This window comes from Dasypus novemcinctus, chromosome 4 (genome assembly GCF_030445035.2).
Source record: "Dasypus novemcinctus isolate mDasNov1 chromosome 4, mDasNov1.1.hap2, whole genome shotgun sequence".
NCBI classification, from domain to species: Eukaryota; Metazoa; Chordata; class Mammalia; order Cingulata; family Dasypodidae; genus Dasypus; species Dasypus novemcinctus.
Window position 1 is genome coordinate 3,714,602 of NC_080676.1, and position 23,488 is coordinate 3,738,089.

Consider the following 23,488-nt stretch of genomic DNA (forward strand, 5'->3'; position numbering starts at 1 on the left):
GCAAATCATGGTGGTGGTGTTGTTTTAAGGGGAGGAGAGAACTGCAGGGAGGAACGGGGAAGGCAATGTGTCAGATGCCTGGAAGAGGAGGCAGAGAAGGGGCCACTGCACGTGGCTTTAGGAAATGGGCTTTGGGGCTGGCGGTGAGGGCACCAGGTAGGGCTTGGAGCCAGCACAGACTCAGGGAAAATTCCTGTGGCCTTGATAGGAAATTGGGCATCTACAGAGCAGTATACCCAAGATTGGTAACTCTCACCCCACCCCCTTTTTTGGTAAGGAAAGCGAGAATGGAGAGGCTGGAAAGCAGGATTCCTAAGGATCTGGAAGGCAGCGTGCCTGGAGGCACAGGGGAGCGTAAAGCCTGGCTGGGGAGACAGGGCCAGTGTGCGAAAGGGTGCTCAGGGGACCCCTGGCCCCTTGGGTCTGGTCAAACCCACCCGTATCTCTGAGGTCCCCCCACATCTGGCTCAGTGAGGGCCTGGACATTGGACTCTAAAATCTCTCTCCAGCCTCCACTATCATCCAAACCACCATTGTCTCTTCCTGGACCACTACAACAGCATCCAGGTGTTCCCACCCAGGTGCTCCACCTGCCCTTCCGCCCATTGTCTACGCTGCAGCAGAGGGACCTGTTAAAAGCTCACATCTGAGCACCTGTAGTTTTCCTCCCAAAACTCATCAGTTACAGTCAGGATGAAATTCAAAATTCTCAGCCGAGCCACGTTCCCTTTTGGCTAAATGCTTGCTGCTCTCTTGCCACTGAGGCTTCGTGCCTCCACTGGGCCAGGCTGCAGGGTCCCATCTCAGAACACTTACACCTGCTGTTCCTGGACCCGGATGCTCTGCCGCTCTCTACCCCACTCTACTCCCAGCAGACACGCTTCTCCTGGCTGATTTCTCTCCAGCAGGCCCCGCTCAGCTTGGCGGAGGGTCTGCCCTGGCACCCCTCTGTAGAGCAGGTGCACCCACTCTCTTGGTACCCTGTAATTTTCCCTCACAGCAGAGCACAATTGTAATTATTTAGTTATTTTAATAACCATTTGTCTAATTTCTGTTTTTCTTACTAGATTACAAGCTTCACATTGCTCTGTCCCCAGTGGCTAATGGAATGCCTGGCATAAAACGCGCATTCAGTAAATATTTTTTTTTTAATTGACAAATGAATGAGGTATAACTATAGAGCAATGGAACTGGTTCCAAGTATCATAAACAAAGGCGATATTTATTCCTCCCTGCTGGGAATGCCTTTCCACCCTCATCTCCATTTACCGAAATCTTCTCTTTCTTCAAGGCCCCCAGTCCTAATTGCCACTTGCTCCGGAGAGTATTTATACCTCCTCTAGCCCTCTCTGATTGTTTGTTTTTCCAACCCCTTTAACACCTGCTGACAGGAGAAGAATAAAAGGAAAAGGAATTAATGTGAGCCTATGATGGTCTTTCCCCAAACAACAGGGAGTTATTTTGCTCTCTCTCAGTTTCTACTCTTTCCCTGTGAAGACAGAGCTCCATTGCCCCTAATTTGCTTTGATCACTCCTTCAGGAGCTGTCAGGGAATCAATGACATTGGTAGAATTTTATGGCCAGAAGTCACCCAGTTCGATTCCTCATTTTACAGATGAGGAAACTGAGACCCAGAGAAGTTAATGCTCCAAATGGTGACCTCTGCTGGGTCTTATAAAACCCAGTCAGCATCATTTTCTAAGATAAATGCTTTCAATATCCTCGCTCCAAAAGAGGGTAAATCCTCATTCAGTTTGTTTAAAGATAATCCCAGTGCCAAGGTGAGTTACAAATGTGGGCTTCCTGTCCTGCTCGCACACGGCAGAGCTGGATAGGCTTGGCTGGGTTGAGGGCTCTGGCTGGACAGGGTCCCCCTCTCTAAAGAAGGCCACCCATTTCCCTGCGCTTTAGTAAAAAGCCCCCGTTTGTGGCAAGATCCCGGATCTATGAAACCCGCTGGGTTTATACAATCGCAGAGCAGTAAAAGATACTGGTCTTTCACTCAGAACAACAAACAACAAAATGAGGGCTTTTCTACACACCTCGAAAGTCAAGGAGGGTCCCCTGTGAAAATGTTATTACAAAACAGCCATGGAAAGAGGGAGATCTGAGAATTTGATCTAAAGCAACTGTCAGCAGCTCTTTCTCCCTAATATTTGCTTTCTGGTTCTAAAAAACCAGGCAACCAGAACATAAGTTTAACAAATATATTTAAATAGAACGTAACACGTGTTCAAGAAGGCATAAAAAGTGGTTCCTCTACATCTAGAAAATCAGTAAGAAATTACACAGATATTTGCCTGACAGTGCCCAGGGCCCAGGTGGGGCCTGGCAATGTGGATTGATAATTGTCCTGAGTAGAGTTGAGAGTTGAGAGCTCTCTCCATGGCATGGCCCTGCAAAATGCCACTGTGCGCTGGGCCAGAGGCCGCAGCACTCCAGCGAGGCAGCTGTGGCCCTCGCGGGGCTCTCTGACCCTGGAGGGAGGGGTGGCAATGTCAGCGTGTACATGTTCTTACATGGGTGGACATAGTGCTGTGGGAGCACAGAGGCTGTGCCAAGGAAGGGGAGCCAGTCCCTCCTGGGAGCATGAACTGGTAGTTGGAGGTTTTCCAGAACTGGAGTTATTCAACCAAAGAATCCCAGAAAGGTAGCCTAAAGGTGTGGAGAACAGGCGTGGAGGTGGGCAGCAGAGCCGTGGTTGGGGCAAGTTGGAGTCTGTTGGCATTGCAGAAGGGCCGAGGGGATTGCTGATGGGCCATGTTGGTGGTGGGGGATTAGGTGATGGATGGAGTCTTGGGTGCCCCACCAGAGAGATAAAGCTTTCTTTACGGCACAAAATCAGAATGGCCTAGGTGCTCTGTTGCAGACGCAAGATCCCGGGAGGAGCTCACCCAGGACTCCAGGCGAGGGTGGGAGCTGGCACACTGGGGTGTTGCAGGGGGCTAGAACAGAGAATGGCTGTTGAGGGCAGAGACCAGATGGCTTCTGTGTTATGAGTGCAGGTGGCAGGATGGATTGTGAGATCACTTTACAGGCCTGGGTGGGCAGACCAACTCTCCACATGCCCATGTTTCTCCCTTTGTACCATACCTAGGCTTAGATGCTCTGGCACAAGTTTGAAGGATATTCTTGCCTCCACCCTCCTACCCCGACAAAGGGCTTAACCCCAGCAAGAAGCAACAGCAATGTTTCCCATGCACACACGATTGGCTTTCAGCTCTATTAATGAAGAATTCTAGTTTATATATTTAAGACCCCACTGTGAACAATAAGCTTGTAGCACAATATTTAAAGAAATGGTCATGATTTGGATACTGCTGAATCATTAAGGATCATAACCCCTTTTCTCTTTTCCCTTTAATTTCTCCTGTTCCTTATTTACTCCAGAGTTGAAACCTCCTGGGTATTGAATAGCCTCAGTTCTTGAGATCAGAGTCATGAGAGCTCCCCAGTTGTGGGTAGCAGCTCCCTCAGCTCTTTAACTCTCCCAGGACAAGGAAGAAATAATTGACATGGCAAATCTTCTTTCACTCCCCACCACCAAGTTGCTCAATTAAGGAAGCCGCACCTTAACAGACTTCTCTTGTTGCCTGTTACTGAAATAATCTAAAAAAAATCTTAGGTGAATTTCTTTGGCCATTCAAAGCACTTCTTTCTATATATATTTTTTCTCTCCCTCTCCCTCTTATAGCCACATGGCCATGGGTGAATTGCATGATGTCTATTCATCTGTAAATTGGGGATAACAGTACTTAATTCTCAGAATTACTGGGAAGGTTAAGTAGACAGTGTGTGTGAAAAGACATCACTCAGTAAGTGCAACATTACCATCTTTTCTTCCAATCTATAAGGCTGCTACAAACAGAGAACTCTCTTTTCCAATGTGAATCATAGTTGTCTCTCCCTTATTAAGAAACTTTCCCTTAATTCTTATATAATATGCTTCAGCATTCTCCTCCATTTCATCTTTGCTTGAAACTGGCACACAATGATGCTTAATATGCTTCATTAAGGAGCTCACTGAGCTGCCTCTACTCTTACAAGTTTTATAGTCTGGATTTTCAGAGATTGATGTTATGAAACAAAAGTTTATGAGAATCTAAGTTTGTTGACAAACCCTGAAAAGCTTTATATTTGTGTGTATTTCAGAGATATAAAGGAGTTTCATCACAGTAAAAGAATCAGGATCAGAGATCAGGATTTCCAACACAAGGATATCATATAATCAGACCCCTAACATGTACAAGTGGCTGTTGAAAGCAGAGAGTGTGGCATTGAGGAAGAAAGTCCCTGCCATCTCATGGGGCTGAAAGCTGCAGGTTGTGCCCATGGAGAAAACTGGATATAATAAACCATAGTCACATCGTGAGAGTTGTGGTTTAAATGAGAGAAAACTTTCTAGAAAGAAGTCTGTTATTATATGGAATGGATTGCAGAGAAATATTATAAGTCTTTTCATAACGAGGTCTTTAAAAACAAGTTAGGGTTAGATGTGTTTGTTCCTCAAGCCAAGGCTAGACTGGTGAGCTCTTAAGGCCCCCTCCAGCCAAAAGATTCTCCTTTTCTCTGCCTCTTTTTGTCTTCTCACCCTCTATTTTGTGTTTTTGCATGTGCGTGCCTGTGGACTGCTTGGTACAGTGGGAAGAAGTCAGTGGATACGATGAAAATTTGAACACCATCCGCACATACCAGGTGTGCAATGTCTTCGAGCCCAACCAGAACAACTGGCTGCTCACCACCTTCATCAACCGGCGAGGGGCCCATCGCATCTACACAGAGATGCGCTTCACTGTGAGAGACTGCAGCAGCCTCCCCAATGTTCCAGGCTCCTGCAAGGAGACCTTCAATCTGTACTACTATGAGACTGACTCAGTTATTGCCACCAAGAAGTCGGCCTTCTGGTCTGAGGCCCCCTACCTCAAAGTAGACACTATTGCTGCAGATGAGAGCTTTTCCCAGGTAGACTTTGGGGGAAGGTTGATGAAAGTCAACACAGAAGTCAGGAGCTTTGGGCCTCTTACCCGGAATGGTTTTTACCTCGCTTTCCAAGACTATGGAGCCTGTATGTCTCTCCTTTCTGTCCGTGTCTTCTACAAAAAGTGTCCCAGCATTGTGCAAAATTTTGCAGTGTTCCCAGAGACTATGACAGGAGCAGAGAGCACATCTCTGGTTATTGCTCGGGGAACATGCATCCCCAATGCAGAGGAAGTGGACGTGCCCATCAAGCTCTACTGCAACGGAGATGGGGAGTGGATGGTACCCATTGGGCGCTGCACCTGCAAGCCTGGATATGAGCCTGAGAACAGCGTGGCCTGCAAGGGTAAGCCCTGGGGCCTCTTGAGGCCTCTGCGCCCTGTCCACCTGGGGCAAGGTCGAGCCTGCAAGGTTTTCCCACCCTCCTAGTCTGAGTCAGACAGAACAGAAAGAGCCTAATGGCATATTATAAAGCTCTGGAGGACCTCCATCTCCTGATGGTTTTCCAGCTGTGTCCAACCAGATTGTTCATAGTCACAATGGGAGGAAGGAATGGGGAGATTTCCAAGCAGTGGACAATAACCTAATTGCCACTAAGCTAAGTGGTAATTAAGCTGAGTTATATTTAGCTTTAGGACATACATATTCACACACACAACTCCATATCCTGAATCCATCCCCAGGATCCCGGGTATGGATAATTTGGGTTGTTATAGACAATTCAGTCAAAGGTAAATGAGAAGTGACTGGATTAGGAAAACAGTTAGCACCAAAGCACTAAACTTGGTATGGATCCTATGAAGTTCATTAACTCAAAGTCCTCTGGCATGGCTGTCTTTCTCCAGGGCCTCAATGCCAGGCCCTGGAGCAGGGATGGGTCCTGGCTTCACAGTTCACCTTAGAGGGAGATGAAGCTGCTGGAAGGGGGGTGGACTGTAATATTCCTTCTGAATAGCGTAGGTACCGTGTGTTCAAACTGGCTCTCCTCACCCTCGAGAGCCCAGGTCCACCATGTGGCAATGAATGTGGTGAACTGGCTCCAGGCTTAAACTGCCCTGGGAGCCAACAGAAGGGCCTGGATGCTTATGTGGGGGAGTCAAGGGTGGGAAAAGAGACACTGTTTTCCTTTCTGAAAATTTGCTTGGGTCCTTCCAAGGGTCTGGTTCCTATGGGAGCAGGGCTCCCCATGGGGACCTCAGAAATGCCCACGTGGGCCTTCATGCATCTCTAGGTTGGCACCAGTCCTTTGGGGAAAGCCTGGTGCTTGGGGCCTGTATCATCTCCTCCTTCTCTAGCGCGAGCCTCATGCCAGCTGGCCTCCCTCTCGCCATGCCCACCAGTCCCCATCCAGCTCTTGCGTGACTCCCCCTCACCTTGGTCCCCAGACACCAGCAGGCCGAGCACCCAGCACAGGTTTGTTAATACCCACGAGCTCTGTGATCCTTCGGACTCGGCTAATTATCTGGGCAGGGGCATCCACGCAGCCTTTCTGAGGCCTGCTGAGTGCGGAGAGCTGCGCCTTTGTGTCTTTATTGGATTTCTTGGTTATGGTACCCATGATAGAGGATGTGGAAACAGAGGGGAAAGAGTGCCAGATCAAGTAATGGATCAATGCAGACGTTTTAAAACCAGCCTGGCCTGGTCCCAGGGCACATCTCTTTGTCCCGCTGGTTGGGGGTTGAGTGGGACGCGCCCTCTCTGGCGTTTGTCAGGGTCTGGAGGGGACCGAGGCATCAGGCTGGGTTCTTAAATGCGCAGGTGCGGCAGCTGTGGCGGTGATTTCTCCCAGCTTCAAAGGGCTGCCACGCCGCACTTACTAGCTTGGGCTCTTTCATTTTTCTCATTATTTCCTGAGCAGAACGGCAGGAACCGGAGCAAGCATTGATTGGTTCTGATTTAATTGGGACTCTGGGAACAGGCTCTCATTTCTTTGGACTAATTGGAAGTTTTCTCTTTTCGGGGTGGGGAGGTGGGGGGGTTGGTTGTGCCCTCCGTGCTGCTGGCCAGTCGCCTCCTGTGGGGACAGATATGTAAATCCAAGTGGTTTCTTTCCGTTCTCCACACCCAGCCCCAACCTGCCGCTCCTCCTGAGTTCGGTGCATGTTCCTAGTCAAGGGATATTATGAAAATGGCTTAATTTTACAAACTGCTTATTGCAGCCTCGTCGGAGGGTGGACGACGCGGCGAGCCCCGGGCATCATGACTTGGCCGTCTCCGAGGCGCCGTTGGCCGCGGGTTAGTGGCACCTGCGGGAGTCAGGAGAGGCGTGGCGGGCGGCACCGTGGGGCATGGGGCTCAGCAGCCCAGCTCAGCTTGGCGCCGTGGGAGGGTCAAAAGTCCCCTTTCTCCTGGCTCAGGAGCTTGGAGCTGCAGTCTTTGTCACTGGCGGCGCAGCCCTGAAGGCTAAGCCAGACCTCCCCGCCCAGGACTCACTGTGGCCTTCCCTGGGGGAGGTAAGGGGGTCTTCAGGCTTCAGGCGACCGTGGGAGGATCCTGCACCCTATGGTGGGGGGTGGGCAGCGCGGGTGGAAGAGCTTGTGGCTGGCCCCCGTGGTGAGTCTTCATGGGAAGGCTCCCCACCCGTCGCGGGTTCTTCCTGTGCTCTCTGGTGGCCCTCCACGGCCGTGCGAGGTGGCCTGCCCCATGCGGCCATTCCCACGAGGCTGGGGCATTGGGTGACGGATGCCGGGGAACGGGTGAGCGACACCGGCCCTGCCTCGGTTGGCTGCCCCTGGTGGACCCGAAGAACTCGAGCTACTCTCTCCCAGCAGGGCCTGGAGAACCGACGTGCCCAGAGCCCGGCTGGGCCTGGCCCTGGAGGCCCTGTGATGGTACAGTTGGGCCAGTATTATGTCTCCTCCACTGGGTGTTTGGATCTGGGCACTTGCGTGTGTTGAAGCGATGGAGTGGTGGAAGGAATATCCTTTCTGCTGTCGGGTACACGTTCTTTTTCTGGAAGGACAGAGTTCCGTGATGGGCAGGGAACCATGTTCTCTTGCCTGCCATTTTGCATCTGCTAAACCCTCTCCTGTCCGGGTCTCAGGGGCCAGTCGCCTGGCGGAGCAGAGGCACTTGGAGACCAATTAGGCAGCTTGGCAGGCAAGCAGCGGTTCTGGCCTGGAGCTTCTCCTGCCATGGAAGGGAGGGCGGGGAGAGGAGAGGATGTGGGGTGGGAGCAGAGGGAGTGCAGTGGAGAGAACGCAGGACTAGGATGCGGGGCGGCCTCGCGCTTTCTAGGGTGCTCGGCCAAGGGCCCATTTCAGACTTACCCTTTCTGCACCCACCGGTTGAGCTCTCCCAGTATCACAGAGCTGATGTACCCCATCAGCGGCCTTGACCCCGTGACACGCTGGTCTTCCTGAAATGCTCATTGCTAGGAAAATGGCCCACCTGCCCCAAGTCAAGTTTAGTGCCTGTCCTATAGTGCATTGATGGGAAACTGCAGCTTAATCTTTACACGCCCCCCAAGCCCCTGCCCTGCTAAGGTTGATGGCAAAGGAGAGCCTCTGTGTGGCCTCCGAGCCCTCGCCTCTCCCCAGGAGGAGGCTCCCAGCAAGCTGTCTGGGCGTCGCAGTGACTGAAATACTGTGTCACCCGCAGCTGGACAGGCGGAGGCTGCGGGACAGGCAGTGGGGGGGGGGGGGCTCTGGCACGGGCAGGCCCCTGGCCTCCGTGAGAAGGCTGGGGCTGCCGAATCCCAGGTGGGTGCCTTTGGAGGGGGCCAGGGGGGCCTGTGGGCAGCTGGATCCCAGCTGCTTCAGCTCCCCAGCCCCCGGGGCCCCGCCGTCCCCTCCCAGGACACAGCGTCCGATGCTTTGGAGGAGCCACCGCATGGCCCCCCCTTCAGCCAGAGCTGGGCCTCGGGAATGCACGTGCCGCCCGCCGCCCTCCTGGCCCCACCCCGTCCCCATGCTGCCCCTGCCCTGGGGCGTCCAGGCAGCCTTGGAGGTCTCCTTGGCGCACGCTGAGCCTCCACTGCCGGTTGTCTGGGGCTGCCATCATAGGGAGCTGGCGTGGGCAAAACAGCGAGGGGCTGTGGAGGGGAAAGGAGGACGGGGGGCGCCTGGTGGGAGAGGCCCATTCTAGAGAGGGGTGGTCTTAGGAAAGGCCTTTCCAGGGAAGTCGTGTCTTCCCTGCCTGCTTCCTGGGTGTGTGGCAGTCAAGTGGGATGACGGGCGTGAGAACGCTCTGCAAGCCACAAATGGCATCTCTTGCCAGCTGCCGTAGCTCCTAAGCTCTAAAGCAAATCGTGAGACTCTGCTTAAGGGAATAACCCTCCAGGATGAAGGTGGCAGGTGGTGCCCCCAGAGATGGAGCCCTGTCCAGTCCCAGCAAGCGGTCCTGGCCAGTGCAGCCAGCGTTGGGCCATCCGCCTTCCCTCGGCAGCACAGCGGGCAGTGAGCGTGCGTGTGACAGGTGTGGCTCCCGTGGCCTGCCCTGACGAGGGGTCTAGGTGGGTGGTCTCTGCAGCCTGCAGGTCCAGGTGGGCAGGGAAGAGCCCCCAAGCCTGAGAAGGGTTGATGGCTTCTGAACCAGGGACCACAGCGTGGGCATCAGAAGCAGGGGAGCGAGAGGCAGGGCACTGACCATCCCAGGGCTGCGGAACAAGCGCCCTCCCCGCAGCTGTCGGCACTCACCAGGTCACTCCGTACTGTCCCCAGAAGGCCAGGGGCTGCCGCTGTCGACAGCGGTGGCTGGAGCCTGCAGGGTCCCCACGCCCTGCTCAGGGCCTGCAAATCGGGATGGCGACCGATGATCCAGCTCCCCACGGGGAGTCCTTGTGGCTTTGCGGAGCGACTCTCAGGTCAGTCACGACCCTGGACGTGGGCAGAGCCTTTGCAGTCCTGGAGAAGAGAGCAGGTGCCGGCGTCTCCCCCGGCCCGGCCCCTTGGGCGCTGTCAAAGCCGGGGACTCAGGTGGGAGGCTCAGCAGCCCCGGCGTGCTCAGGGCCCCGCTGCACGCTCCTCTCAGCCCAGGCACGCCCCTGCTGTCTTCCAAAGGCCTCCTCTCTGCCCTGGCTCCTGCGCCTCTCCTCCTTCCCTCTCCAACCAGGGCCTCTTGTCCACCGACACGCAAATGCCTTCATGCCTGGAAACCACAGAGACGTTTTGAACCTTCCCGCAGTTTCGGTGCCTCTGTCAACCTGGGCGGCTGAGATGAGCCGCCTCATAAGACTAGGGCGGTTGAGATGGAAAACCCGCAGGATTCAAAGTTGAGAAAAGTGTGTCTAATCCAGAGCTTCTTGAAAAAAAAAAAAAGGTTTCCCAGGCCTGTTTCCATCGTCCTTAGGGTTGCTCCTCCCACGCTGGGGTGCTGAAAGAGGAGGTGGGGGAGCCCGGGCGCGTGTGCGTGCGTGTGCATGCACGTGCGAGAGCGTGTGGCCGCGGGGCTGGCATCCACATTCGGGGCACAGAGGAGCCCCCTCTGCTCCCTCCTGCCCCGGTGGCGGTAGGCTGAGCGAGACGCGTTGCCACAGCCCCGGCGGCCTCCCCCCAGACCCCAGGGGCCCTGGCTGTGCCCGGGGAGGCCACAGCTGTTAGCATGGAGCCCCATGAGGTGAGCCGCCTCGTGGGGTGTCCCCACAGGCCCTTCATTTAGGAAGCCCTCGGGCCTCTCTGCTCCCCGTGGCGGCCCTGCCAGCGCCCTCCAGAGAGTCCTCGGATGGAAGTGCCTGGATGTGAAGGGCTGTGACACAGGCCTGGGCCGCTGGAGCTGCGGGGGTGCCCTGGAGGCCTGGAGGCCGCAGGGTTGGGAGGAGGGGCCCGGGAGCCCCTCGTGCTCTGCGTGGTGCCTTCGGCTTTTCCTCTCGGCTCCGCCTAAGCCCTGCGGGTGTGGTGGAAGCACCCAGATCCTACCAGCACCTCCCAGAGAGGCCTGCTTCTCCCAGGTCCGTGCCAGAGCGACAGTGATCTGGCCGCGCTCCCCGCGGTGAGGCACCTTGGGAGGAAGCCCACGTTTTGCCTTAAGCTCGGTCATGGTTGCTTTAGCAGTACCTGTTATCAGGCGCGACGACGAAGGCACCGTGTGGTCATTACAGGGTTCGTGTCATTGGGCCAGGAGTCCAGCTGGGGTCCCGGTGCCACCACTTCCTCCCCTCCTCATCTCCTCGAAGCTACAGACCTGGGGTGGGAGCAGGGGCTTGCTGAGAGACTTCTCCTCTGCTGTGTCGTTCATCCGTGGACTGGACGCTCAGGGAGGAGTCCTGGCACTGCCCCGGAGAGGCGCGCTGGCTGTGGCAGGGCAGGCACAGCTGCGGCCTGTGCAGGACGGCACCTGCCATGGCCCCGGGACTGGGCTCGGCTGACATCGACCAGCCTCCAGCGCGACACGTGTGCTCAGGGATGGCCAGCTTCTCTTGGATGTCCCTTCCTAAATACTCCCTCCTGGGTCTGCGCTATCCTTGTTTTCTCTTGTGTTTTTTCCCTTTCTGGTGGCTCCCTGGAGCCGTGCTCTGAAGTTATGTGTTCCGCGGTCAGCCCGGGCCTCTGTTGACCGTCGCCATCCTGTTTTTGTCCTCTGAAGCAGCAGGGCTTCTCCGGAGAGCTCTGCCGTGCTCCCTCGCTAGGCGCAGATAACCAGGCCCGCACGGGGCCTCGGGGAGACCCCAGGTTCCCCGGGAAGGACGAGACCAGGGCTCTGTGTGGCGGCAGGTTAGCCTGGCTCCCTGCTCACAGAACGGGGGTGCGCGTGTGTGCCTGCAGGTCGAGCCTGGCTGGGGCTGTCTAACGGGCCCCCAAGGCTGCAGCTCAGCTCGTCCAGGCTGTGGCCATCCCGACTCCCTTCGTATCCTCTCTCCCCCTCTCCCCGGAGCCGCGTGGTCCTTTCTGCTGAATGTAACACAAATGTCTGCACAAAGCCCTTGCGAGGGGGGGAGCCTCCCATTTTCAGTTTGCAGCATACGAGACGTTCTGACTCCAGCCTGCCCAGAGGGGTCAGAGGGCTTGACCGGTCGTCATGCTTTGGCCGTTGACCTCTGTGTTGACAAGGGCCCTAGGACCCCTGAGGCTCAGTTCTCTCCTCTGTCTAATGGGCTGAAGAGCACTGGGAAGCGTTGGGGCCAGGACTGGCAAGTGGAGAAGGTGGTATCTCAGCCAGGAGCAAGTGGTGCCCCAGGGCTGGGAGGGGTCTTGAGAGGGCGGCCTCGCCTCTCCCTAAGGCAAGAGGGCTCTGCCTGTGGAGGTCCTGTCCGCCACCCCTGGCCGGCAGGGCTCAGAGCTCCAGCACCTATTTTCTGGTAAGGCACTTGCCCTTTTGGTTTGAGGACCGTTACTAAAGCAGGGCAGGCAAATCCTCAGAGGTGTCGTTTAGTGGAGGAAGAACGGCTAAGGCTGCTTTGGGTCCTGGGCGCCGCCGTCCTGGGTGTCTGGGAGCCCCCGCCTTCCCGTGTGCTCTCCCCACGGGTGAGAGGCGACTGTGCATCCTCTGGCGTGCCTGGGGCGGGAGGCGACTGTGGACCCCCGCGTGCCGGGCGCATCCTTCCGCGTCTGCGTGGCCGGGGACAGTGCCGGAATTCAGCTCGGCTGCAGCAGGCCCCTTGAGAAGTTGGCGAGGGGCTTGGGGCCCCTGGGGAGCCCTCAGGACACTGCTGGGATCCTAGGGCCGGAAGCCAGGGCCAGCCCTCAGGAGGCCTTCGTGGAGGCCGGAGGGCAGGGCCGTGGGGAAGCAGCCAGGAGCCCCGGCTGGCCCCGGCCTCTGTCAGGGGGAGTCCGCAGCCCGGGACGGGGCGCTGGTGCCTGTTCATGCCTCAGGTCGCTTGGGGGCGCCTCTGGGCGGGGCCCTCTGTTAGGTGCTGGGATGGTGCGAGGGACACGACGTGCTCGGGAGCTCGCCCTCCAGGGAGGCCCAAGCGCTGCGGGACGACGGGAGCAGGGCCGGGGGAGGCCCTGAGCTCTAGGAGGACAGCCTGAGCCCTCGGGAGGAGAGGGCCTGCCACCAAGGGCGGTGGGGGGGGGGGGCGCTCCTGCACAGCGCGGGCGAGCGGGTGTGCGGGCGCGGGGAGGCGCAGGCGGGCAGGCGGGGCGGGGAGCCAGGAGGTGGGGATGGGGCAGGGAGCCAGGAGCTGGCCCAGCCGGCTCTTGTGGGCCGTAGTCCAAGAGTTTTTGTTAAGAACAGTGTTTGGAGGATTCAAAGGGTTTGACGTAGTGGAGTGACTGCTCTGATTTAAACATCTTTAAACACCCATGTGGGCAGGGGACGTGGCTCAAGTGGTTGAGCGCCTGCTTCCCACACGGGAAGGTCCCGGGTTTGATGCCTCCTAAAAACAAAACAACAAGCAAACCACCGACAAAGCAACTCAGGGGAGCCTACGTGGCTCAGTGGCTGAGCGCCGGCTTCCCACACGCGAGGTCCTGGGTTTGATCCCCGCCCGCGATACCTCAAATAAACACACAGAAAACCCACGTGGCTGCTGGGTAGACCTGAGACAGGAGGAGGCAGGCACGGAGCGCCAGTAAGAGGAGGCTCGCAGCAGCCCAGGGAAGACAGCGAGGCAGGGACTACAGGACCCCCAGCACAGCCAGGTGGCCCCTGACGGCGCCCCGGGGGCTGCAGGGCTGAGGGAGGGGGTCGCTGCTCCCTGGAGGACCAGCGGAGCAGGGGTTCCCTGGCTCGAGAGAGCCTCTACGGGCAGCGCTCTGCCTCGGTGGCCCCAGCCTGCGTGCGAGCACCTTCGGCAGCGGGACAGGGCCTGCTTTCCAGGCAGCCGCTGCAGCCCTGAGCCCATCTGCCTTCCACTCTGGCCCCTGCTTTTATGTAAATCTTGCCCCAACTCCCACCCCTGCCCCTTTTTAAATTAAGAGCTGTTCTGAAAAGGTAATACACGTGAAATGTAAGTTTCTCCCCATGGTGGCCTCCAGCAGGGCCCGTCACTGTTAGGTTACTCCTGCTTTCTTGCAGGGAGGTGATGCATTTGCACCCTCAAAATACGTAGATGTACCCCTCCCCACCCACAGGGGGCGTCCTGCTCAGGCGTGTTCACCGAGATTTGGTTCTTCTTTCCCACGAAACACTGATGCTAATAGTAGTTTTCCCACGCGCAGATCTGTCTCATTCTTTCCAGTGATGGTGGAATAGTCCCTTATGTGGATATATCTTACTTTATTTAATGGCTCCTTCGTTGATATACATTCCGTTTCCTCCTTGTCTTGCCATTTCCAAAAAAAAAAAAGTAAAAAGAAAGGTCGCAACAAACAGCCTGTACATTCATCTTTGCACTTACGTATGAATTTATCTGTGAGATACATTCATTAATTTATTTATTCAGTGAATATTTATTGAGGTAGTTCCATGAGTCAAGCACTTTTCTAAGAGCTAGGAATGCAGCAAATTCTTAAAAGTAAAATTGCTGAATCGGAGTGCATGAATTTTTAATTTTGATAGGTTCTCCCAAATTGTCCTCCAAAACAAATCGTTTTCTACCAGGTTGAGCTCCCACCGACAATGTACTAGCATTCCTGCCCCCTCTACCTTTGCCAACATAGTAAAAGTTCAATCATTTTTATCTCTGCCAATATGATAGGTGAAAAATGGCATCCCACTGCAGTTTTAATTTGCATTTATCTCGCTATGAGGGACATTGCAAATCTCAAAGTTCCATAAATTACCCAGTTCAGAGTCGGCGACACAAGCTTTCCTGCGTAACGTGCCATTGAATCGGGCGAGCGTGTGCTGCCACAGCGTGTCGCCTGTGTGCGGCCCATGTGGCCCGGCACCCCTGCACTGCCCCTGCCCCACACCCCCCCTTCGGTGTTCTTTGCCCTTCTCTAGCACCAAGGCATTTGCACACACGCCTCACCCCTGTCTTGGTGTTTCCCAGAGGAGTGCAAGTACCCATTGCTCGAGGCCCCTGCCGTTCGCACGTCCATCTCAGGAAAACCCACGCGGCCCGGTTTGGTGGAAACGCACCTCGCTCCCCCCTCCTTCTCCTGCCCCTCGGCCTGTTCCGGGGCCCCCAGCACTCCAGTGGCCCCGCGCTGCCCCACGTGTCCATGGCTCAGCGCTCGCCCTTCTGTCCGTCCTGTTACTCTCCCAGCTTTCCGTCCGGGCCCACCGGCCTCCGCTCACCCAGGCGAGGCCCCAGCAGGGCCCCTTCCTAGAACCACCAGCCCGAGTCCGCATGTCCTCCGGCTTCCTCTCCGTCCTCTCAGTCCCAGCCCACTCTCCTCTTCCGGACCTGCCACCCCTTCCCCAGCAGCCCCACCCGTGGCCAGGGTCTGCCACCCAGGCCTGACACGCTCCTTCCTAAAGGGCTGTCGCGCAGGCCCCGCCTGTGCCGGCAGCTGCTGCCTCTGCGCCGGCCAGCCGCCTGCTGCGCCACGGCCATGGCTCTCGCCTGTTGTCCAGCTCAGGGGCCGCTCTGGCCCTCTCGGGCTGGCGACTCCCCGCCTCGTTTCCCTCTTTCCTCCCCTTCCTCCTTCTCTTCCCTCCTCACTACTGAGCCTCTGAAGTAAATACATCGAGTTTATAAAAGGAGTCCCCGTAAAGAAAATCATAAATTAAAAACTAGGCATGTAGGTCTGGTAAAAAACAACAAAGATACCTTGCGGATGACCGATGTTTGAAAAGAATGCGGCCTTTCCCTGTGTGCCCGAGCCAAGAAAGCAGCTCATGCTCTCTTCAGAATAGTCCCCATTTCACTGTCAGGTCACGGTGGTGGTTATACCTGGGATGCGGAGCCAACTTTTCCAGACTGGCTTCCAGACTGCAGTAAAGTCTGAAACAGCGTGGCCATCATTTATTGAGCACTTACTATATGCCAGGTGCTTTGCCAAAGTCTTTTCCTCTTAAATTCTCCCTTCTGGTCCATAAGCTCCATGCCCTTGTCATCCTCATTTTTCACCTGAAGACACTGAGGCACAGAGAAGCTGAGGAACTTTCCCAAGGTCACGTGACGGAGGGCTTGATGGCCTCTGGGACAACTAGGGTTGCCTGCTGGCTCGCCCTGCTAGAGAAGAGCCAGCATTCACTTTGCGGCACATTCTGATTTCTGACGGAAGTCGGGTTTCAGATATAAGGGACGGAGCGGTAAGCCTTCACTAAGGTGTCCGAAGAAGAGCCATCGAGCGGCCTCTGCATTTATGTTCATTTCTCCCTGGCTGGGGAGGAACCGGGAGGGTCGTGGAGTGAGCTGAGGGCACCGTCCCAGACCTACCGCCTCCCACTGCCGCGCCCAGCTTCCGCTCGCACCCCCTCGCCCCGCGGAGAGCTCCTCCCTGGCAGGGGACACGTCAGATGAGCTTCCACATCCCCGGTGCCTCCTCTTGGCCATCTGTTAAATGAAAACAAAACAGAACACACTGAAAACAAGATTTCTGGAAGCAGGGTGTGAGCTGAGGAGGAAGGAAGGCTGTGCGATACGGTGCCGGAGAAATCGTCCAACTGCATTAAGCTAAGGGCGCTCTGAAGAGGGCGGGCCGGAACGGGGCGTGAGTCCGTGACGGCGGCGGGACCAGTGGAGGAGGCAGCCGGGGAGGGCAAAGGCCTTGCCTCTCTGTTGGCCAACACGGCCACACGTTGCGCACACGTCGGAAACCAAAACAACAGAGTGGTCGTGAGCCCACACGTTGCGAAAGCCCTTTGGCTAAAAGTCGGTGGTGATGTCTCCGTTTGACAGAGGACATAAGGTCAGTGAAACGTGTGTGTTTCAATTGGAAAATGACAATCTGCTCTTTGCACAAGATGGATAGAGCGTCTCATTGAAATTGTATGGAATATGCAAGGCCTCTGCCAAATCGTGAACTTGGCAAAAATTTGTCTCTTCTGGGAATTAGGCAATTTCAGGGTTTCCTTTCGGTTTCTATGTCTCTCACACACATGCCTGCGTTGATGGCTTTTCTTTTCTCACTCATTCTGTTTGTCTACCCCTCGGTCTCTTTGGCCAAATTTGTCTCCCCTGTTTTCTTTTTTTTTTTTCTCTTAAAACAAGCTTTATTAAAGAATATTTTTTACATGATTTACTTTTCACCAGTCTGTTCTGGCATGCTTCTAATGATATCAGAATCACCTGGATCAATGATAGCCAGAGTAGATACTCTGTAGTATTTCCGCATGCTGTGCCCATTCAATATTCTCGCCACTGCAGTGATGAACACCAGTTTTGGCCAACGTGGCATAGTATTCTATTTCAGATTTCCTCAAAGCTGGGCGGTTGTTGGCGAGGATCACTAGTTTCGCTTTGCCTTGCCCGATCATCTTCAGAGTCTGCTTGTATCCCAGCACGTACTTTCACTTTTCATAACAAGCTGGAGCCTAGAGTTGACCGACTCCAGCGACTTTTTCGTCTTCTGTGCAGCCGCCATCTTCCTGCCTTAGTTGCGGGACGGCCCCAACCAAGACCAGCCACCAAGACAGCTGGGGCTCCCCTATTTTCTTCTCTTTGCCTCCATATATTCTGTTCTCTTGTCTGTCTTCTCTCTGGACTTGACTTGAAATGAGAAAAAAGAGAAAGACATTTCTTTGGTAGAATTTTAATGAATGGATGGCTATTTCCATTCATTGTTTTTTTTTTTCATTAGTTGTTTTTATATTTTCCCTAGGAACCTGTTTGCATGCTAACTGCAATAAAGTGAATTTTATATATCCTCAAATAAAGGAATAAAGGAAATCAGTCTTTATCATTGAAATCAGTTGCAAATATTGCGAGTGGTTTTTCCCATCAAAATTGCCAACATATAATCACACATTTTAAAAATAAGATCATTAATTAAAAAGAACAATTACTTTTTTTTTTTAGTGGCTGTGTAGAATGCTCTGCTTCTCTGTTCTCATTTCTTTGTTTTTCTGGAGCATACTTTGCTTCCTTCAACTTATTTGACCCCATTTTTTTATTATTCTTGGTTTAAGAGAAATGTTTCACGCTCCCTTTTATTTCTAAAATAGCTTAAATCTTTCATTTCAGCTACTAGTTAAGAACCCGCAGCCAGAGATGTTCACTGTTGAATTTAACACACTCAAATTTGGAAGTACAGAAAAGAGATTGGTTGGTAACTCTACCAGCCAGGTGGTTCGGCCCCGATGGCAAAAGCTGCCGTGCTCCTCTTCCTCTAGGCGTGTCTCTGCCGGGCTACCCTGCCCACTTATTAAAAATGTCCTTTAATGACAGCTCTATAACTTTGGGGGCCGGTTTCATCTTTGGGGATGGCCTTCCCAAAGAGACTTTCTCCGACCCCCATCGCGGTGTGCTTACTGCCCACTCCTTGCCCACCTGTAGAGTCTAAATGTGGCCAAAGGGGACCCTCAGACCCCTGCCCCCTTCCTTGGGAACTGAGGGTCTGCTGCCCAGAGAACTGTCAGCGCCAGCACCTAAGTCGGAGGTGCAGAATTGGGCTCCGTGCACCTGCTGCTGCTGCATCCTGGAGGCGGCGGCAGACGGGCCTCCCGGGCGGTCCCGCGGGCTGGTGGCCTTGGTTGGGACCTCGCCCATCCCCTCCCTAGCCTGGCTCCTCCCAGGGCCAGCCCCTCTGTCCTGCCTGTGGCTGTGTGCTGGCCCTGCCTCCTGGGCCATGGAGGACTCCCCAGATGTTGTACGCTGTTTGCCAACACGGGTGCGGGGCCCACGGAGGGGCTGTGGGAGAGGCCGTCTGCGCGCTCCTTCCACACAGACCTTTGCTTTCTCCCTTTCACGCTCTCCCTTGCTCTCTGTCTTTGAACATGTATATACAAAAAAAAAAGCAATTGCTAATTAGCAGGAGAATGAAAGGGAGGCTGGAAGGGGCACAGCGGAGAGGCCAGACCCCGCGAACCGGCCGCCTTCAGAGCCAGGCAGGAAAGACGGGAGGAGGCCCTGAAGGGGCTCGGGAGGGAGAGTGCAACAAAATAAGCAACAAAGCGTCCGTAGAATGGCTAAGGGGGCTTTAACTTCCCACCATAAAAGAGGGAGAAGCAGGAAAAAGTGCGTTTCTCGTAAACTCCTACTGCCGGCTTCTGCCTATCCCAGCTCCTCTTTATCGTTTTCACTCTTAATAGCCCAGTAAACAAGAGTCTTTATTTTGGGACCTTTAAATATATCCTTTATTGATCATTTTCATTCTGACTGACAGAGAGTGGGGAAACCTGTGGCTTTTCTTCCCAGACAGAGCCCGCTGAGAGGGGAGCTTCCCCGGCCGAGCAGGTGAGTCACCAGGGAGTCCTGGCTTGGAAAACAGCCCCTGGCAAGTCAAGACTCTGCTTCTTTTTTCACTCACTCCTCTTCTTGGTCCCCTGAGTGGTTTCTTTTCCCATTTGAACCCCCTGTCCTTAACATCTGCCAAGAGCAGCCTTGATGCCTGGTGCTGAAGTGCTGGCTGCCTGTCTTAGGACAGGGCTCCACTGTGACCCTGAGCTCTTCAAACCCGCTTCACACTCACAGAAGGTTCCTGACACCACGGCGACCAGGGAACGACCCTGGGATTCATTCAGCAAACTCCCCCTGACGGCCTGGAGGTACAAGGGGGCTGAGCTGGAAAGCTGGCAGTCAGGAGGTGCCTGGTGTCTTCCTCGAGGTCTGTTTTCTCTGGGTATATGATGTGTGGACTGATAACCCAGACGGATCAGGGCTGAACTAGGTTCCTTGTGCACTGAATAAATGAGGTCATGTTCTGATTTCTTGTAAGAGGAAACAAACAGGAATAAGCAGAGAAGAAGCCTCATCATGGTACCCACTGATACCAGCCAGTCATGGAGGAAGACGGGAAAAGAAATAGAACCTGGAAAGAAAGGTTTATACGCATTTCATTCTCTCTCACTGGTAGCTGTTTAAGTGATGGCTACATGTGAGATGAGAGAACCGTCCTGCTGGCCGCTGGGGGTATCCTGATTCTGCCTCTAAGCAGAAGGCCATAGAACTGTTTTTTTGGGAGTCCAGGCTCAGTGGACTTGCCTCTGACCCATGGGGATGGTGTGTCTTCCTGGAGCCTCAGTGCAGCCCCTCTCAGCCCTGCCCGAGATGAGTCCATGTCACACGTGCCTTGCCAGGTAAGAAGCTGCTGAGAAAGCGGCCAGCGATGTGCGGCTGCCGTGAGCCGAGGGCGGGACTGGGGCCGCTCAACCCTGGCTCCGCGTTTGTTCGCAGAGAGCCTTCTGTGGACTTGTTCTCCCTGCTCCATGTAATAGGTGATGTGAGCACGCGGATCGTCACAGCTGTTTGCTGTGAGGGCTCCATGAGGATCTAACGTGGAGAGCTTCGCAAAGTTCTCGGCACATCGTACAGGTTCGAAAACGGATGTTGATATTCTCAACATTTTTATTATTAAACAAGCCAGAGGGTAATTTTCCATCTGTATCTGGCACTGGTTCTCTTGAAACACAGGAGAATTAGGGGAAGTCTATGGTAATTTTAGAGAGACCCAGGAAACATCAAGGAGACTTGGAACACATGACCTGGGTCATAGGTACATAACATATTTTAAAGTAGAGTCTCTGAGGAGAATGGAAGTTACCCATCTAGTCGTAAATGGATATGTTTGTCCAATTTGACCATTGCAAGATTAAATTCTTAAAAAAGAATTGTGACTTTAATTTTACTTTTTAAAAATGTCATTCAGAAAATTTGATTCTTCCGAGTGGACAGAGCTATGAATTTGCATGTGCAGGTTCATGTAACCCCCATCACTCAGGAGAAAGAACTCGGTCACAGCGGGTGCTGTCCCCTCAGGCCACGCCCTCCCCCACCCCCAGCAGTCGATGACTGGTGTTGACTTTATAAGTGGAGTCGTACCCTGTGCGGCCTTTTGAGACTGGCTTCTTTCCCTCTTCGCAATTATTTCGAGATTCACCCACGTCACTGTCTGTCTCAATGGTTTGTTCATTTTCATTGCTGAATAGTGTTCTGTGGTGTGGATGTGTCATAGTTTGCTTATTCACTCACCTGTGGAAGGACATTTGGATGGTTTCCAATTGTTGATGATTATGAATGGAGCTGCTGTAATTATTCATGTGTAGGTTTCTGTGTGGACAGAGTTTTTCTTTCATTAGGGTAAATACCCTGGAGAGGGATGGCTGGGTCATAGGGAAATCGTATACTTAACCGCCAGGCAGATTTCCAGGGTGAAATATTGTATATTTAACTGCCAGGCTGATTTCCAGGGTGTACCGTTTCACATTCCCACCAGTAATTTATGGAAGTTTCAGATGCACCAGTACTTGCAGTTGCCAGTAATTTTAATTTTAGCTATTCTAAGGGGTGTGTGCTGGTATTTCGTTGTGGTTTCAACCTCATCTTGTGGCTAATGATCCTGAATAGCTTTCATGTGCTTATTTGTCATCCGTTTATCCTCTTTGGTGAAATGTGTGTTCAAAGTTTTGGTCCAATTTTTAATTAGGCTGTTTCTTTACTTTTGGGTTTTAAGAGTTCTTTAAATATTTTGGATATAAGACCTTTGTTGAATATGTGATTTGCAAATATTTTAATAATTTGTCTCTTCTCTGAACAGCGTCTTGTACAAACCAGATACTTGTGATTTTGCCAGAGTCCATTTCCCCATTTATTTCTATTTATCCAATCAATTTATTTTTCAATTGACCTAGATTACGGGTTATGCTTTTGGTATCATATCCAAGAATCTGTGGCCTAATCCCAGGTCACAGAGATTTCCTCTTACAATTTTTATAGTTTATGTTTTTCGTTTAGAGCCGTGATGACTTTTGTGTCAGATAAGGGGCTCATGGTATTATTATTTTTGCCTGGCGATAGCCCGTTGTTCCAGCGTCAGGGAACTGCCTGGCGGCTCCCCCATTTCCTCACGGCTTTGCGCGAACGTCGCCACCTCAGTGACACCTGCCCTGAGCACCCCACGCCCGGGTAAGCGGCCTGCAGCAGCCCTCCGCCTCTCGCACCTGCTGTTTTCCTCCATGGCACTTATCACCTCTGAGACGCTATGCAGCTTTCTTACTCATTATGTTTATTCTGGAAGGTAGGCTGATTGGTAAATGAGACAAATACCCCTGCTCATGAACGAGAGCAGGAGTCTTTGAGAGTGTGCGGGCACAGATGTGAAGGGGTGGGGTTCTGTTTACTGATGTGCCCCGAAGGCTCAGCTGATGAACGGAGCGACTGGCTCCTTGGCCTGGCAGCAGAAGGAGACGGACGGGCAGCGGGGCGGCAGCACCTGCCTCCCTACCTCCCGAGGTCAAAGGGCCTCTCCTCTCGCCCGCCTGGCCACCGTCCTGTTGAGGCTAGGAAGAACTTAAGTAATTAAACCATTTTCCCTCTCAGTCTTAAAGTATTTGTTCCTTGAAATTTAAGCTTTATCCTTTTCTCACTCTCGTACCCCCTGGAAAGGAAGAAAGTGCTCTAATGCCCTGGGAAAGTTATCGTAAGTTCTAATCCGCTCTCAAGCTGGTGGTTGGCAGAGCCAGGGCGAGGCAGGAGAGCGGGCGAGGGGGCAAAGCCAGGGAGAAGGGAGGCCCTCAGCCGGCTCACGGGGCTTCGGTTCCAGCGACAGGCTTAAATGAGCAAGGCTGCGGGAATCCGAGAAGCACAAGCACAAAGGCAGGGCATGACTGGAGGAAAGCAGGGCGGCCAGTAAGCGGGGCTCAGCGGCTCCTCCCCCGCGGCGGTGCCCCTTCTGGTTCTGCCCCCTCCTGGGCTCCAGCCGGGCGGCCTCTCCAGGAGCAGGCAGAGGACGCGCGTGGCACTGCGCGCCTGCAGTTTCTTCGGAGGGGGCGCTTGGGGACAGCAGTCTGGTGGCATGGACGGGGAGGGGCCTCACGGCCGTGGGAGGCTGCAGGGGCACGGCAGACACGCCATTCAGAGAGCAGGTGCTTCCTTAGGGGTGTGGGGTGTCGGGACCCGGGTGCTGAGGGCTGATGGGAAGCAGGTGCACAGGGAGCTGCCTCTTGCCCACCTGGTGCAGAGGAGCCAGCCCCGCTGGAGACCACCCCTCTCCACCACAGGCCCAGGGTCCCGGCCAGCAGCCTTGCTTTCAGCCAGCCCTGCTGTGCCATGCTCTCCAAACGGCTAAGGCTCCTGGCCTGTTGGGAATCTGCTCACACTGTGTTTGTTTCCAGAAAAGCCGACTGACGTCTCCTATTCCTGGCTCCTCTCCAAGCGCTGCGTGGACCCACTCTCCTCGTGCTCCCTTTTGGTGAATCTGTTTCAGCTCAGTGGGAGGAGCTGCTGATTTTGAGTCATCAGCCTGGAGAGAGGAGGGAGCACACCTTGCAATGTTTCTTAAATTATACTTTAATGAAGACACCCAGTAACAATTGCAGTAATTCACAGGAAGGAAGTCTAAGAGGAGCTGGCTGAAATGTTTTCCTCTTTCTTTGCCTTTTCTTTTTTTTCCCCCTAAACATTACCGGCTTAAACGATGGTCTTATTTACAAATCAGAAACAGAGGCTCGCAGGGGCTGTCCTTCCTCTTCTCCCTCCTTGGGCTGATACCTGCCTCGGTGGTTTCTTTGGGAGAAGACGCACCCCAGAGAGGCTGTCCCTGCTCCACCCCCCCACCTTCCTCCCGCTTCAGAGCATCCTTGTGCTGAGTAAGTACGTACGATGCTCAGGGCTGCTAAACCACACAGAAGCGCCTGGACCTTT

The 23,488-nt window shown here is 54.1% G+C and overlaps 1 protein-coding gene across 1 annotated transcript in view; it reads left to right on the forward strand.

The window, feature by feature from the left end:
- EPHB1 (EPH receptor B1) overlaps positions 1-23,488 on the forward strand; it is a 458,872-nt gene that overhangs the window by 154,211 nt on the left and 281,173 nt on the right. Inside the window, exon 3 of the mRNA XM_058294989.2 lies at positions 4,642-5,323. Coding sequence (XP_058150972.1) covers positions 4,642-5,323 — 682 coding nt within the window. The remainder of the gene's footprint in view (positions 1-4,641; positions 5,324-23,488) is intronic.